Below are 15,999 nucleotides of genomic sequence, written 5' to 3'. Positions count from 1 at the left end.
ATATTCTAAGGACAATGCTTAAGTTCAGTCAATTGAAAATTCAGTCATCCCCAAGTACAAAATATTTACTCTTGTGTACAAGAGTTTTCAATTTTGTACAAAACTCAAAACTCTTGTACGATAAGAATAAATGTTTTGTACTTAAGCAATCGTTTGAAAATTTTGTGACTAGTCCCAAGAATTTCCTAATATTTTAAAAGTCATTTTGTCTTTTCTTTGTTCATAATTAAAAAAAAAAAAACTTTTACCAATAGTTAGTCAGTATGGTACATAGGTATATATATAATAAAGAATATTGATTATGTAATAGAGTCTTTAAAATGAACATGTTTCATTATTAGTACATATTATATGCATAATTGTATCATATATTTACATCTACATTCTAAATAATAGTCAATGCAAACGTTCAAATATACTTCAAGATTTTTAGTGTTTTGCCACTAAAAATAAGTTTTTCTAATAACAAAATATTATCTTTATTTACCTTTATACCAGGATCCAAATTTTTTTTATAAAAAGATATATATCAATTTTTCTAATTTTATTTTCATTTGGTTCTTTATTTTCAATTTTTGAAATTTCACCATCTTCTCTAAAATTCTTTTATAAGGAATTATCTTTTACTTTGATATATTAATATGCCTATATTTCCTCATTGATTACTCGAAATTTTGCTAGAAATAACTATATCATTAAATTGATACACATTATGAGTATGATTATGATTATAAGTCTCTGTAATTTTTGATAATATAACAATAATAAGAATAAATAAAATCTAAAAATTATTGTTTAAAGATTTTGGACGCGTACAATGTACTGGTGAATTAATCTAGTTTTTTTTAAAGGATGGTGATGGCTGCCACCACCATGAGACGGACGAGTTTTAAAGGTTTTATATAATATAATAAAATATAATAGTATAATATAATAATATATGATTTCACATATTTAGCAATAGAAATCTACTCGGAAATTAAATAAGAAAATGAAAAAACATTAAACATTTTTCATATAAAACACACACCCCATCAAAGTCCTTCCTTACCCTTTTGTTTTCAAGGGAAAGCGAGTGGTTGTTTTTCTTTTCCATAAATTTAGATGATTTTTTTTGTGAAGTTTTCTGAGTTATGCTTCAATTTTAGGTTTTTAGGGTTTATATGTTTTTCATATTTTTCTCTTTATTAACCGTCATAGAATTTTCATAAATCAACCTTTATTGTTACAGATGAAGCATTATATATAACATATTATGTTCTGAATGAGGCGACTATCGATTTCTTCTATCTCCAAAAAGAATGGTAAACATAATAAAATATAATGTATATAAGAAACTTAAAGGCAAAGTTCCTCAAAATTACAAATACCTAATTTTATTTTTAGTAGAGATTTTGATCATTACAAAAATTATGTTAGAACCGTAGAACTCCTAAACATGTACTGAAACATTTAAGAGAAATTTTCCAGAGGGTTAGTTAAGGAAAAAAAAATCTATACTAATGCACATTTTTAAATATAACCGAAAACTAAAGTAGTTAGAAAAAGAAGCACGTACTTTCAAATTTGTTTTGTTTGTAGCCGCTTATGTGTTTTTTGTGAAGTTTTCTATTTTCCATTAAATTTTTCATTTTTCATATTTTTTCACCCGCTTTTCATTAATTTCTTTAAAAGGACTAAAAATTCAATAACATTAAAAAAATGTAGGAAAACATACAAAATAATAGATGTAGGGCAAGTAGACATTAGTGGAGCACTATGTTATTACAAGTAATGACAGCCTTATTCAGACAGTGGCCAGCTTATCCTACTTTTTTCGCTTATAACAATTTACCAAATCCCGGTGTGGGTGGGTAGATTATGGACCCCTTACCACCACCGCTAACTCCTTTCCACTTTTTTATTTGGGTAAATTGCACTGGTGGACTAAAATATTTTACAAATATTTTATTATGGTCCAAAATTTTTTTTTCGCTACATGATGGTACAAAATGTTTCAAAATTGTTTCATGATGGTACAAACCGTCAACTCGAACTTGACGCCGTCAAGCCGACGCTGACGTGGCCGAAAAATTTTAAATAATTCTAAAAATTTAAAAATTTTAAAACTTTTAAAAATAATTCTAAAATAATTTTAAAAATAATTTTAAATTTTAAAAACTTTTAAAAATAATTTTAAACTTTTAATTTAAATTTAAAATTTAAAATTTAAAATAATTTTTATGATTTTAAATTAAAAATAATTTTAATATTAAAATTTAATTTTTAATTTTTTTTTTAAATTTTAAAAATAATTTTAAAATTTTCAATATTTTAAAATATTTTTTTTATTTTTTTCTAAATTTTTACTATTTTTTTGTATTTTTTTGGACTTTTTAAAATTTTATTTTCTCTTAAATGATGTGGCGCACTATGATTGGTTCCACGTAACAAAAGTGACACATAGGATGCGCCACGTCAGCAAAATGTTAACAGCGTTAGGGTCAATTGACGATTTGTACCAATTTTGAAACATTTTGTATCATCATATAGCGAAAAAAAAATTGAATCATAATGAAATATTTATAAAATATTTTAGACCACTAGTGTAATTTGCCCTTTTTATTTTGTATTTTCTAAAATAATTTTTTAAATTTTAAAAAGTTACTCTTACAACGTACGGAAGCGTTAAGGACTATAAACAAAAATAATTTTTCTTTGGGTGAATATAAGCAAAATAATTTTGGGAGAGTGTAATTCTAATAATTTTCATTTTTGGTTATGTTTATAAAAGAGATAGTAATTGGGTTTGGATTTAGATTAGCTCTTTTACTTAAATATCAAAGTAGATATAATAGATTCTTTAAGATGATGGGCTATATTTCCTAATCATTTTTAAGATAATTTGCTTTCATCCATGGGAAAAAGAAAAGAAATACATTAATAAAAAAAAATCTTTGATTAAACCTGTTCACCTAACGGTTGAATTTAGAAGCATCAACTCCCAGCCTTCTGGTTGTGGCATTTATCCATTTGCCCTCTCAGACGTACGCCACCAATGGCGGCTCACAAGCTCGGGGTGATCTTCAGAAACCCCTCTAACGACGCTGAATTCCTCCTCTACAGACAGCCGCGGCCCCCGAAGTTCGAGGAAGGGGAGGACTACGACCTCTACTCCGACTCTGATCTCTGGGACTTGCCCTCTACCGCTGAATTGAACCCCATCGCAGCAGGAGTGGTCGAGCCTCCGATTCTGGTGCAAGGCGTAGAACTCTGTTCGGAGAAGATCGACTTGAGACAATTCGACCTGAACTCTGCTTTGATTTCGGTATTTTGTGTGTGATTGAAGGTTCCTGATTTGCCGTCTCTCCCGCCCTCTGTTGTTTTTGGGGATCCTGAGTTTCAATACAGTGATCTTTCATGGTACCGACAGGTTATGGGGCGTGTTGGGTTAGGGGTTGCCGACTTGGGGGACTGGAAGTTCTTCAAGTGTGTGGAAGAAGCAGAGTTTGGACCAGGGCCACCTATCAATTTCGCGTTTGTTGAGGCGAAATTGCTGGACAAAAACACGATTTTACGAGGTCTGTGAACGCAATTCTGAACTTTTTCTCTTTCTCTTTTTCTTTTTCTTTATTATGATGCGCCCATCATCCCCTAAATCTAAATGAAAATGTTTTGTGATATGATGCGACTTTTCTTTGCAGAGCATTGTAAATGGATGTCTATACATACTTGTCGGGAATGGCTTGTGAATGTGAAACCGGGTGGTGTTCGAGTTGGACTCTTGGCCGTTATTGGTCTAATAAATGAATCCACAGAACCAACAAAATTTCAAGTGCCATCAACCTTAAGATTTCAGGTCTGGTTCCAATGGTGCTTTCTTCTCTGAACTTCTCACAAGTAATAACCTTCAGATCTGCTTCATACAATCTGCACTCGAAAGGGCTTAATCTTGAGTATTTTGGCTCTTTTTTGTACATTCAGGAGTACCCTCCCGGTGTTGTTGTTATCCCAATGAGAAGTAAGACAGCAAAGCCTTTTCACACCACAAATTTGGTCGTGTTTGCTCCTGAAAATGATTCAGGGGAATGCAAAGACGGTAGTTTTGTCGCTTCCGGTGATGCCCTAATAGTGGATCCGGGATGCCGATCCGAATCTCTTGAAGAGGTATTGCTGTTACCACTCACCTCTCTAATGCCAATATGTACATTGCGCTTGCACCATGATTTCAGTAAATGTCAGTTGCAAATAACTGGGAAGCAGGCTTTTTGACTAACTTGTGGGGAAACACATCAAAGTATTTACTCTAGTGGTACTTTTAGCCCGAAGTATATGCTTAAATTGGCCCTACCTACAACTTCAGTTCATTTTAGCTTGTGGTATATGTATTGAAGCATATGTCCGTCTTGTATATATAACCAGCTCAGGGAAATCGTGGCTGCTTTGCCAAGAAGATTGATCGTTTTTGCCACCCACCATCACCGTGATCATATTAATGGTAAGTTTGTATGATAGTGCTCCCAATATGACTGTTTCTTAATAATAAATACATTGTCATCTTTTTCTTGTCAACCTTCAAAGACATTTCTGGCTGATAATAATGTGAGTTCAGATTGTTTCACAGGAAAGCATCTTTGAAGTGGGATGCAGTTCAAGTGTGAAATTAGAGAATATAGGGATTCTCATGGTTAACTATTTTCTTTGAATTTTAACTGTCCATGTCATAAATTTGGATTGTTAAGACTCTGTATGGACAGCAGGTACTAAGTATTCTTTGCAGGAACATTAGGTCCAATGTCTGTGTTGCTCACTTAAAGAGGGATTTACGCATCTATTAGTATTAGTTAGAAGCATCTGTCTGTAATTGGTTATAGTGATAACTGAATGCTTTGCATCTTCAAGTAATTCTGCTTGTGAGCTGTTTGGGGAGATAGTCTAACTAATAATTTTCTTGCTCTTGCTTCAGGGCTCTCGGTTATCCAAAAAACAAATCCTGACGCCATCCTATTAGCACATAAAAACACCATGTCTCATATTCATAAAGGTGATGGTTATTGAACTATTGTCTACAGCAACTGGACAGCTACGCAATTTGCCACTGTAAATCCCACTCGTACATCATGTTCTTTTGCCTTTTCTTTTTATAATAATAGTCAGTGCCCCTGCAACAAGATACATAAATGTGAATTGTTAACAATAGTATATATCCTCTTGTGGTGCTAACGCAAATAATAGTCAAGTCTCTTGGATTATCTTTACATTAATGTGAGCAGAAATTTAAATGTGAGATATATTGCGTAAATTGTTTTGTTATGTGAAACGTTCTTCATTGAGTGAAGGATTTTGAAAAGAGAAGTTTCGATGGGAGCTCCTCATTTGAAGGAATCTGATTTAATATTTTTATAGATATAGATATCACATCTGTTGATAGAGTGCAATGATGTTGGATATACATATCCTACAGCATTGGGCTAAATAATTGTGCTCTTTTGGGATTGATCAATATTGGTTAATATCCCACACCATGTAGCTTTGAAGCATTAGCATAATCTTTGGAGGCCTTTTCTCCTGTCATTGTATTTTGTGAAGGACCGGCAACCTGTAGGCTCGTTCTGTTAGCTTGCAAGTTTTCACCTATCAGAAGATGTCAGTCCATTTGATGGGATCTTGAAAATCCAATATGCTGAACCCCTGTGACTGTTTCTAATTAGTGTGTTCACCGTGTACTTATCTATCCATATGTGAATATCTAATCCTGAAGATTGGATAATGTGATGACAGATGATTGGAATTCGGCTTATACATTTGTTTCTGGATCAGAAGATATATGTGTTGGAGGGCAAAGATTGAGTATCATATTTGCACCGGTAATTTACAGTCTTACAAATATTGATGGGCAGAAGATATATGGTTACATTTTTGCAACTAGATTATTTATGATGATAGCAATTTCAGTTTCACAGGCGTTTATACCAAGGAAAGACATGGTAGTTATTTTTGCCTACCATATAGAGTTCTTTTCACTTACACTATGTTGGGAGTGTTCTAGCAAGGGAGTGGAGAGGAGAGGGGGAGGAGGAGAGGGAGGGAGAGGAAAGGAGAGAAAAAGGAGGGAATATAGCAGCACTTGTTTGGCAGTAATTAAAGAAAGGAAAGGGGAGAGGAGAGGAGAGGAGAGGAGAGCATTGAGAAAATTTTGTAGGGAGGTTGAGTGAGGAGGGGAGTGATATATTAATAACTCAATAGTCACCCAATTTGGAGGTTTGGTACATTCTCACAATGGAGAGAAACGGGAGGAGAGTGGTCACCCTCCATTGCCTTTTCTCTCCCTCAAGGAACTCTCCCAAACAAGGGAGACCCCTTTCCCCCCAAATCCCTCCAGCTTCCTCGTCCCAAACACACTCTTAAAAGACCAGCTAAAGTAAAGACATAGTTACGTACCTTATTATAAATTTTATAAAATCTTTCTGCTTTATACTATAGTCTTCCCACAACTAAAGACAACTTGCTTTCAATTCAGGGACATACAGATGGTCATTTGGCACTTCTACACAACAGTACTAGATCACTGATTGTAGGTGATCATTGTGTTGGGTAAGATTCCTAGAACAGGACACCATCTTTTCATGGAACTAGATCCTAGTTGAATATTCGCTTCCTGTTTTAACACATTAATGCCAGTGTTAACACATGCATTCGCCCGAATATTTTTTTTTTAAATAAAATGAAAAACTGTCACTTATGTCTCCGCTCGGAGGTATTTTCAGAATAAGAGTTATTAGAGTCACCTGATAATGATATTAATTTCCTGAATGTTTTGACTAGCTTATGATTTGATTGAGTGTGGCACAACAGTTTTGGACTGAACAACAGAAAGGTATTGATTTAATGTCAATCTACAGTAGTCTTGTTAACATAGAATTGGAATGCAATAGGAAAACAGGAATTTGTTATTTAGGCTTCTCATAGTGCAAGTATCTGAAAATGTTGGAGTTAGTTAAGTTTTACTGATAGTTGGAGAAGATTCTAAAGGCAATAATAGATAAGCAGTAAGAACTCTTGGTTGAAGTCTGTAAGACACTGATATCTCGTTGCTATGGTTGAAGTTTATATTACGATTATGTGCAATAACATGCAAAGGAGTTGTCAGAAGATGACCTCAAGTTTAGCAGTTTTTATTTGCTTCCTTGTCCATGTATTTAACAAGATCGATGGATATAATTGAGGCAAATCAGAGTAGCATGCAAGATTTTCTAAAGCAACTTCTGAGGCTTTAATTCCACTTATTTCCTTGGTATATAATTGAGGCAAATCAGAGTAGCATGCAAGATTTCCTAAAGCAACTTCTGAGGCTTTAATTCCATTTATTTCCTTGGTATATATATTTTTTAAAAAATTTTCGGATAAGTTTTGGTGTAGCTTTTGTTCCGTTACAAATTATAATGTTTTCCTGAGCATTTGTCTGATCCTTGCAAGAATTTCTTGCTGATCTGTTTGTGAATTCCAGACAAGGAAGCGCTTTTTTGGATCTCTATTCTGGTGCAAGTATGGCTGTAAGTGCATCCTGAGTTACATACCTTTTATTTAAATTATAATGATGGAGTTGTATGTATTGGTCTGCCTGTTTTGTTCAAGTCCTGTCATATCTGACAAGCATATGTTATAAAAGTTATCAGTTACATCTTGAATTTTTACTCCTCCCTTCCTCCCTCCCTTCACCCCCCCTTCCCCCCAGCGATAAAGTTCAGTTTTTAGCATGGGTTCCAAGTTGAAGTCTTCTCACAGAAGGCAGCCATTGAAATTAGCAATTTATTTCAGTAGTCGGAAGTTTTCAACCAGCAGATTGAATCCTCAACAAAGGCATATTTTTTTAGTTTGCTTCCAAATAATTATTTGAGCATCATTGAGTGACAGGGATCTCTTCTTGCTTTAATGGGTCTATTTTCTAGAAATCACATGTTTAGCATCCTCTAAATATTTTGAAAGTCAAAGGGAGGTTACTTGGCAAGCTATATAGTCCTTATATGATTGGAAGATTGCTCAATCTACTTGCATGCTGTTCTGGATCTTTACTTGTAATGGAGCCTTCTCCGATTGATCGTATTGATATTGCACTAGAATGGCAATCCTGATGCACCTGGTATTCTAAACACTGAAGTTAATAGGGGAATTCATGCAAAATGCTACCAGTGACTCGAACTTTATTTGGCTTGAGCAGGACTACTTCAAGACGACTTACAAGTTCATGGAGCTTTCCCCACACGCTTTGATCCCTATGCACGGAAGGGTCAGTTTTTGGCCAAAGCACATGCTTTGTGGATATCTTAAGTATGAAGTCTCAGTGAATTTCTTCATCCTTTGTGTATTTCCCTGTCGACACATGCAACAGAAAATATATCCTAATTACCAAGAAAAGCAAGAAGGAAATAAATTATAATGATCAAAATCTATCTTACTCAATGAGCTGAGCAACATGGAGCGCATGGCATGAAAGACAGGTTTGTTGAACGAGTTTATCTGCTTGTTTTCGTGAATCTCCATGATATCTTTGGTTTTGGAATCTCAGCGAGTTCGTAGGGAAAAAGAAAGAAGCAGAGATATTTGGTGGCAAGTCTTCATAAATTATGTGATATGTGAACTTCTTTCCACCACTATCACATTCTTTTAGCCTAAGAGAAGGAGAACGGAGAGTATGGTTACTGTAGCTAAAACCTTGTGGAATTAGATTTTACCTTTTTCTTGTGCTGGGATATGGTTACCCTTGATATCATTATCACATAATACTGCTTAGAATTCTACTCATGGCAATCTTCTTATTCAGGAATCGCAGAAGTAGGGAGAAGTCCATCCTTAGAGCCATAGAAAGGGGAGCAGAGACATTGTTTGAGATCGTTGTGAAGGCATACTCTCGGATAGACCACAGTTACTGGATCCCAGCCTCATGGAATGTTAAGCTTCATGTGGATCACCTGGCCCTACTTGATAAGTTACCGAAGGTGTGCTTCAAATTTTATTTTCTGTCCCAGCTATATCTTTTTTGGGATAAATAAGTGCGTTCCCTTGCTTTCTACATTTTCTTTATTTGGGGCAGAGAAGTAGGTTTTTTTGAAAATGTTTGGATTATCTGCTGTTTGCTGATAAAGCTTTTGAGGTTTGAATGAAGATAATAATCTCTTCTGAGATACTTCAGATTAAGCTGATTGATGTTCAGCTGCATTATTACGCATTCATGAAATTCAGGGTGCTTTGGATAATATCTACTTAGAGGAAATGATTATACCACCTCCATTATTACCTGACTGTTTCTGGCCCTGTTTTGTGTTGCAATTCTAAAATATCAAATTAATCATCTTTAGTCTTTGATATCTCTGTACCATTGATGTCTGTCGTTGTCTCCCATTTCAAATGCTGTGGGATCTCCGCTTTGTTGCTAAATTCTGTCGATAATTAGATACGGCAGATGGCATAGGTCGCACATATGTTTGAATTCTGTTTCTACATTAAGAAGATAGTTTAAAGTCTATTTGCTTTTATTAATAATTTTACCCATCCATTGGGATTATGCAGTGCTTCTCTATCGAGAGATTCAATAGGAGTCTCGGTTCATTTGCTGCTGAGTTGGACAAGTTCGAGGCGAAATCTTCTCTATGATTAACTGATCAGTCTGCCTCATATCAGGTCGTGTATACTTGTACTCTGCTGGCCTCAATGTTTAGCTTCCATGCAATTCCGCTGAACAAGCGAACCATTTGAAGAGGAAAAATTGTTTGATGCTCATGCAGGGTTTCTCATTGCACAGGTTATGAATTTACCCATAAAATTGCAAAGTTCTGAACCTGCGCCCCAACACCATTTGTAAGTTGAGTTTATTAAATTATGGTGTGGTTTATTATTTAGCATGCACTCATTTTTGCCGGGGCTCAGTGGCCGAGTAGACAACATAGCAGCTTACATCAGGCTACCCACTGCGCTAGCATAAGGGACACTATGGATTACACGCTCTGCTATTGGGGTACTGAGTTATGCCTGGTCAGATATATCGATGCTGCGCTAGAAACATGGATGAACAAAAGTCAGCTTATGAACGGAAGTATTGTGACCTGGGCTGGCAAGAAATGGACCAACAGTCTTGTACGTGATGGAAGCAAAATTTGTTGCGCCTTTTGCTGCTACTGTGCAAGAAGCCGTACGGCGAAAATGCTTCCGGCATGACCTCGATGTATTAGAGAGGACAGATCCTATCTTAATATGTATTTGAAGATGTTTCCTGCATGACCTCGATGCAAGGTATAACTTAGGGATGTGATTGCGCAAAAGGAAGTGGTCCTGAAGCTCAAGGCCAGAGTCAAATAAATGGTTAAAAATTATAATAAAAATATATATAATTGTTTGTGCATATGTTTTCATTCCAAGTACATATATTGTTATGAAATTTTAAATATTATGTTTTATGTTTCCTTTTATTAAATTTACATTCCTTCTCTTCAGCTACTATATATATGGGTCTCTCCTATCAATTTCAGTACATCTATACTGGCATCAAATCTATCTTTACTTACCAAATATGAAGAGGCCATGCTGCTATTGAATTTTATGTTATTTTTGAAATTTGTGTTTAATAAAAATTCGAATTATGTTTTCAATATGGTTGTCTAATACAATAATATATGATGAATAGTGGGAATTTCAAGAAAATACAGGACTCATTTTTTTATATAATTTTTGTACATTTACAACACCAAAATTAATTCATTATGTCTATCGTCTACAGGACTCATTTTTTAATTTACTTTTAATTTTCATAAAGAGATCTATAACGCAAAAGATAATTTTTGGGGTGATAGTTCATTGAATAGCCAGAAGTCAAGAAACTGTTCTATTTAGAACAATAAATCGATTATTTTTAATATATATTTCTTTTGTGTTGAAAAACTAAATTTTCTCATATTTAATTTTTATATGGATATAATACAGATTTAATGGATATCAAAAACTTTATTAAAATAAATAGATATTGTCGAAAGTTAGATATTAATTATTTTTATATTTCGTCATAAATAATTATTGTTCATTAGCAGTATTACATTATTATTTTCTTTAATATTGAGTATTCAAAATATATTTATTTTGATATCATCAGTGAACTTACTTTCATTCATTTATCATGTGATATTATATGAAAACCGAAAGATGGATATTCAATATATTTTAACACGATTGTTATTTCACTAATGTAGATTTTCTTGTATCATGTGATATTATATGAAAACCGAAAGATGGATTTTCAATATATTTTAACACGATTGTTATTTCACTAATGTAGATTTTCTTGCATATTATATTGCTCTGATTTTTTTTTGGTAGACTGAAAATTTTTATTTTTATAAAGCATATACAATGATGGTGATACCCTAGATATATATATATATATATGCTTAAAAATCGATGTTGGATATATATATGTGTGTGTGTGTGTGAGACACTAATAATATACAAATCAACCCCTTATGGTTTTATATTTACTAGATGTTGTTCCCGTACTATGCACAGGATTGCACCTTTTTTTTTTTAATTTACATTGCCAAAGTAACTATCTCGGAAAGTTAAGATTATTCAAGAAGGGATGAGATAGTTATATTATGTAGAAATACTTAGAGTCAGTGTTTTTACGTCATGCAAATTGCACATACTTCATATTCGTGCTATACACAATTGTGTTATCATTTTAAGTTTATATGAAATATTTATTGCATAACTACATGTAAAAAAATTTGAATGCAATTAGATAATTTTAATTAAAAATCAATTTCGTTCAGTGTAAATAAGTAAACTTAAATAAATAATTTATAATAATTAAACTAATAAAATAAAAGTAAAGTAGAGGACAGTTTTTAAAAGATATATGCGTTTTATTAAAGAGAAGTTGTTGGGTGATCAGCAAGCAAGCACCAATTAAATTGCATGAAGCAGGGTAATTGGTGCTAATCACTCGGATAATTGTCATATTATTTTTTATTAAAGAATTCTTATTGGTTTTTCCTCACCGCATCAATGTAATGTAGGATCATTTAAAATTTCCTCTTTACTAAAAGAGAAAAGATGAGCTCAAAAAAGAGAGAAAAGTGGATGAGTGAGGGAGGTAATTAATATATAAAATTACCAATTTATCCTAGATCTAGTGTTTATAACTTTTTTTTGGTGAAATACGGTGCCTGGCCAAATGCGTTAATAAGGAAATCAGAGAATACAGAGACGAGGTATGGTGCCCCCTACAATATCATTGAAAATCAAATGATCAAGTCCAATAGGACAATTAATGAGCCTATGCACTCCGATAGGAAGTGTTAAAGCATGATTCGTTAGCCAATTGGCGCACATGTTGCCTTCACGATAGGTGTACTCGATCACTACTGATCAATTACGATTGAGCAAGGAACGAATATCACTAACAATAGCTGCATTATAGCCCACCTACTCCCCCTATGAGCGTAGGAGATGTGCAACTAACTCAGAGTCAGTCTCAAGCATCAGCCTCCTTGCCCCAATCTCCCACGATACTTCGAGGCCATATTTGGTAGCCCATAATTATGCAAGAACATAAGTTGCAATCTTGATGTTATGCACAAACCCCCCAAGTCACCTGCCATTCTCATCACGAAGTAAACCTCCAGCCCCCACGGGACCCGAGTTCTCCTTCGTAACTCCATCAGTATTGAGTTTTAGCCATCCATCACTAGGCATCCTCTATCCAATTAGTTTCCAATCTCGAGCCTTTCGATTTGTGTGTGCATTTGCACAGAGGTTGGATTGAACAAACTCATGCACAACTTTAAAGATCATTGCAGCACTATCGAGAGGCCGGGCAAACTGGGGCTCGAAGATGGATTTATTTCGCAAACCCCAAAACAACCAAGAAGCCACTCCGAAGATAAGTGCCCATGAAATGCCTTCTAGACCCGGGTGTGAACAAGATAAGTTATTAATTAGACATTACTCCCTACCATCAAGAAAAAAAAAAAAGATTGGCTCATATTAATTGGGAGTAGTTGTCTCCATGTGTTTGCAGTGCACACAGTCTCTTAGAACATGTAGAATGGTTTCCTAACCTGTCCCGCAAAGCTGACAGATATCATAATTAGTGAGACCTCGTTGCATTCGCATATCATTCATTAATAGTATTCCATATCCAGCAGTCCACAAGAAGTTTCTTATCCTCTGAGGTCTACGCCACTTCCATATCAGTTTCCAAAGCACTCCTTCCCCGGCAATATCATCGCTAACAAGGAATCTATAGGCCAACTTAACCGAAAATGGCCGCTCAACGTCAGCTTCCAAAATGGTCGATTTGGTTCTCGATCTAGCAATGGTGGAGGTAAAGCAGCAATGTGCAAAAGGTTTTGCTGCGGAATAAGGTATGAGAAGAGATTCCATCTCCATCCCGTACTAACATCAGCAAAATCATGAACTAGGGCACCTCTCCACTCGTTGGAGACCATTCCTATGACAACATCAATTAACGATCCATGATATGGAACCCAGCTATCTTGCCAAAATGCAGCCATGTCACCTGATCCAATAGACCACCCGATCCCTTGCGAAATCTTAGGCCAAACCTCACATAACGAGTTCCATAGCCATGACGCTCTTGATTTCACATAGCTAGGTATAATTGCATCAGGATGATCATACTTGTGTCTCAAGGTCTAAGCCCATAATGTGCCTGAATTCATTACCAAATCCCAGCATATTTTGGCAAGAAACGCCTCATTAAATTCATGGAGTCACCTAATCTCGAGCCCGCTGCAAATCATAGGTTGCGCTATTATATTTCAGTGAATCAGATGGAGCTTCCTACACTCAAACGTGTGTCCCTAAATGACATTATGGCATAACTGCTCGACTTCATCAAGAATTCCATAAGGTATCCTTGTGGACTGCATTGTAAAGGACGGGATCAATGTCAAAAATGATTTAACCAATGTTACACGTCTAGCCATGGAGAAGGTTGCAGCAGACCACCCCGAAAACTTTGCTTTAATCCGCTCTACAATTCTATAATATGTTTGCTTGGTCATCTTACCAAGGAGTAGCGGAACCCCTAAGTAAATCCTCTATGACTGAGAATGAGCTGATGGCTTGAATATCATGTCGGGTGGCTTGGCTAACATTTCGAGAGAAGTACATCATCGTTTTAGCAACACTGACTGTTTGCCCTGAAGTAGTACAAAATTGCTCAATAGCCTCTTTGAGGATATCCATTTATTCAACTGAGGCATCTGCAAATAGTAGGAGGTCATCCGCAAACATATGATGAGATACCTCAGGTCCATGTCGTCCAACCCTGATAGGCTTCCAACGACCTCCTTGTACCAAGTTGCTAATAAGATGACCCATTCTCTCAATATCACAGGACGTATGGGGAAAATGGGCATCCTTGTCAAATACCCATTTCCGTTGTAAATGCCTACGTCGCATCGCCATTCCATATGACTTGGAGAGATGGAGTAGTGATGCAGTCCATTATAACTTGGCGGAGGTTATTCGGAATACTGACTACTCGCAAAGTGTCATCAAAGCCCTAAGAGAGACTAGCATAAGCCTTTTCAAGATCCACCCTTACCGCCATAAAATCCTCCTTCCTTCGCAGAGAGCGCATAGTGTGCATTAGCTCCTGCCACAATTATATTATCTCGAATTTGCCTGCCAGGTACAAAGCTTGCTTGGTTCAGTGCAATCCATTTCTGCATTAGTGGTTTCAGTCGATTTGTAATCAGTTTAGTGACAATCTTGTACAATACGTTACATAAACTGATAGGGCGAAAATTGTGGATTGTCTCCGGTTGCGCGACCTTCGGAATAAGCACGATCATAGTGTTGTTAATGATACTCGCTGATTTCCTTCCTTCAAATATTTCACGAACAAGTTCTGTCACCTGCCTTTCCACTAGCTCCCAATTAGATTGAAAGAAGTAGGCATGGAACCCATCCAATCCCGGAGCTTTGAAGGAGTACATCTCGAAATTGCTCGCTGCACTTCCTCTACTGAGATCGCCCTACCCAGGGAGTTTGTATGGTGCGACTCCACATGTGGAAAAGAGAACCCCAGCCTTGGTCGGGCATGGCTCGCTGGCTCCTCATAAAATTGCTGAAAGTGGTCCAATATCATTTTTCGTAATACATCATCATTAAAACACGAGGTTTTGTCCTCCATTTGTAGGCCCTCAATTGAAATACTTTCCTTTTGATGATAGCCTTCGAATGGAAGTATTTCATGTTGCGATCTCCTTGCTGCACCCATTCACTCCTTGACTTTTGAAACTATAGGAGTTCCTCCTGTGCTAACACTTCATCTAGTTCTCTCTCAAGTTTTAGCTCCAGATTCTTGAGAAAGTAATTAGATCCATACAACAGTGCTCGTTGAATGCCACTTAGTTGGGCAAAAAGTCGTCTCTTCCTCTTGTGAATATTCCCGAAGACGTCTCTGTTCCAATGACGAAACGCATGCTAGAGCTCATCCAGCCCTACATGGAGGTCCACCCTTTTAGGCCAGGTTCTGCTAATAAAATTCGTGAAGTCGGGGTACCTTTGCCAAGCAGCTTGATATCTGAAAGGCCTCTCATATATGATACAGGTTCATGTGTTTCTCACAGGTCGACTAATAGGGGATAATGGTCAGACTTTATTCAAGTCAGAACTTTTTCCATGGCCTCCAGATATCGAGTACGCCAACTCGCATTGGACATAGCCCTATCCAGCCGCTTGTAGACACGATCATAGCCACCTGCTACTGGACCCTTCCAAGTCAGCCGGGGGCTATTACTTCCAAGATCAAGTAGACTGCAAGACTCCGAGACCTCTCTTAATGTGTGACACGCCATGGCATTAGTTGTTACTCTGCCAATCTTCTCCGTGGTGTCAATGATCTCATTAAAATCCCTTATAACTAGCCATTCCTCATTAATCCCGGCAGAAATTAGCTTCAGGTTAGACCAAAGTTCCCTATGAACACTCTCAGTAGGG

General features: G+C 36.0%; 1 protein-coding gene across 10 annotated transcripts; it reads left to right on the top strand.

Annotated features, from left to right (window-relative positions):
* Nucleotides 1-2,969: 2,969 nt before the first annotated feature.
* Nucleotides 2,970-10,451, top strand: LOC116200071 (endoribonuclease LACTB2-like). 10 transcript variants are annotated; one of them, XR_004155653.1, is made up of 14 exons: nucleotides 2,971-3,307; nucleotides 3,413-3,560; nucleotides 3,684-3,838; nucleotides 3,964-4,146; nucleotides 4,402-4,477; nucleotides 4,946-5,023; nucleotides 5,761-5,846; nucleotides 6,500-6,573; nucleotides 7,487-7,532; nucleotides 8,198-8,307; nucleotides 8,801-8,975; nucleotides 9,547-9,657; nucleotides 9,762-9,834; nucleotides 9,954-10,451. XR_004155653.1 is itself a non-coding variant. In XM_031530746.1 (14 exons), exons 1-12 carry the CDS (start codon nucleotides 3,038-3,040, stop codon nucleotides 9,628-9,630), a joined length of 1,485 nt encoding a protein of 494 aa, XP_031386606.1. In that variant the 5' UTR covers nucleotides 2,971-3,037; the 3' UTR covers nucleotides 9,631-9,657; nucleotides 9,762-9,778; nucleotides 9,877-10,451. The 10 variants fall into 10 exon arrangements, 4 of the variants coding, with proteins under 4 accessions (XP_031386606.1, XP_031386605.1, XP_031386604.1 ...); XR_004155651.1 differs by having other exon boundaries at nucleotides 9,904-10,451; XM_031530746.1 differs by having other exon boundaries at nucleotides 9,762-9,778; nucleotides 9,877-10,451.
* The last annotated feature ends 5,548 nt before the right edge of the window (nucleotides 10,452-15,999 follow it).

This window comes from Punica granatum, chromosome 3, assembly GCF_007655135.1.
Source record: "Punica granatum isolate Tunisia-2019 chromosome 3, ASM765513v2, whole genome shotgun sequence".
NCBI lineage: Eukaryota > Viridiplantae > Streptophyta > Magnoliopsida > Myrtales > Lythraceae > Punica > Punica granatum.
The sequence above is the reverse complement of the archived record's forward strand: the minus strand, read 5'-3'. Positions and strand labels throughout refer to the sequence as shown.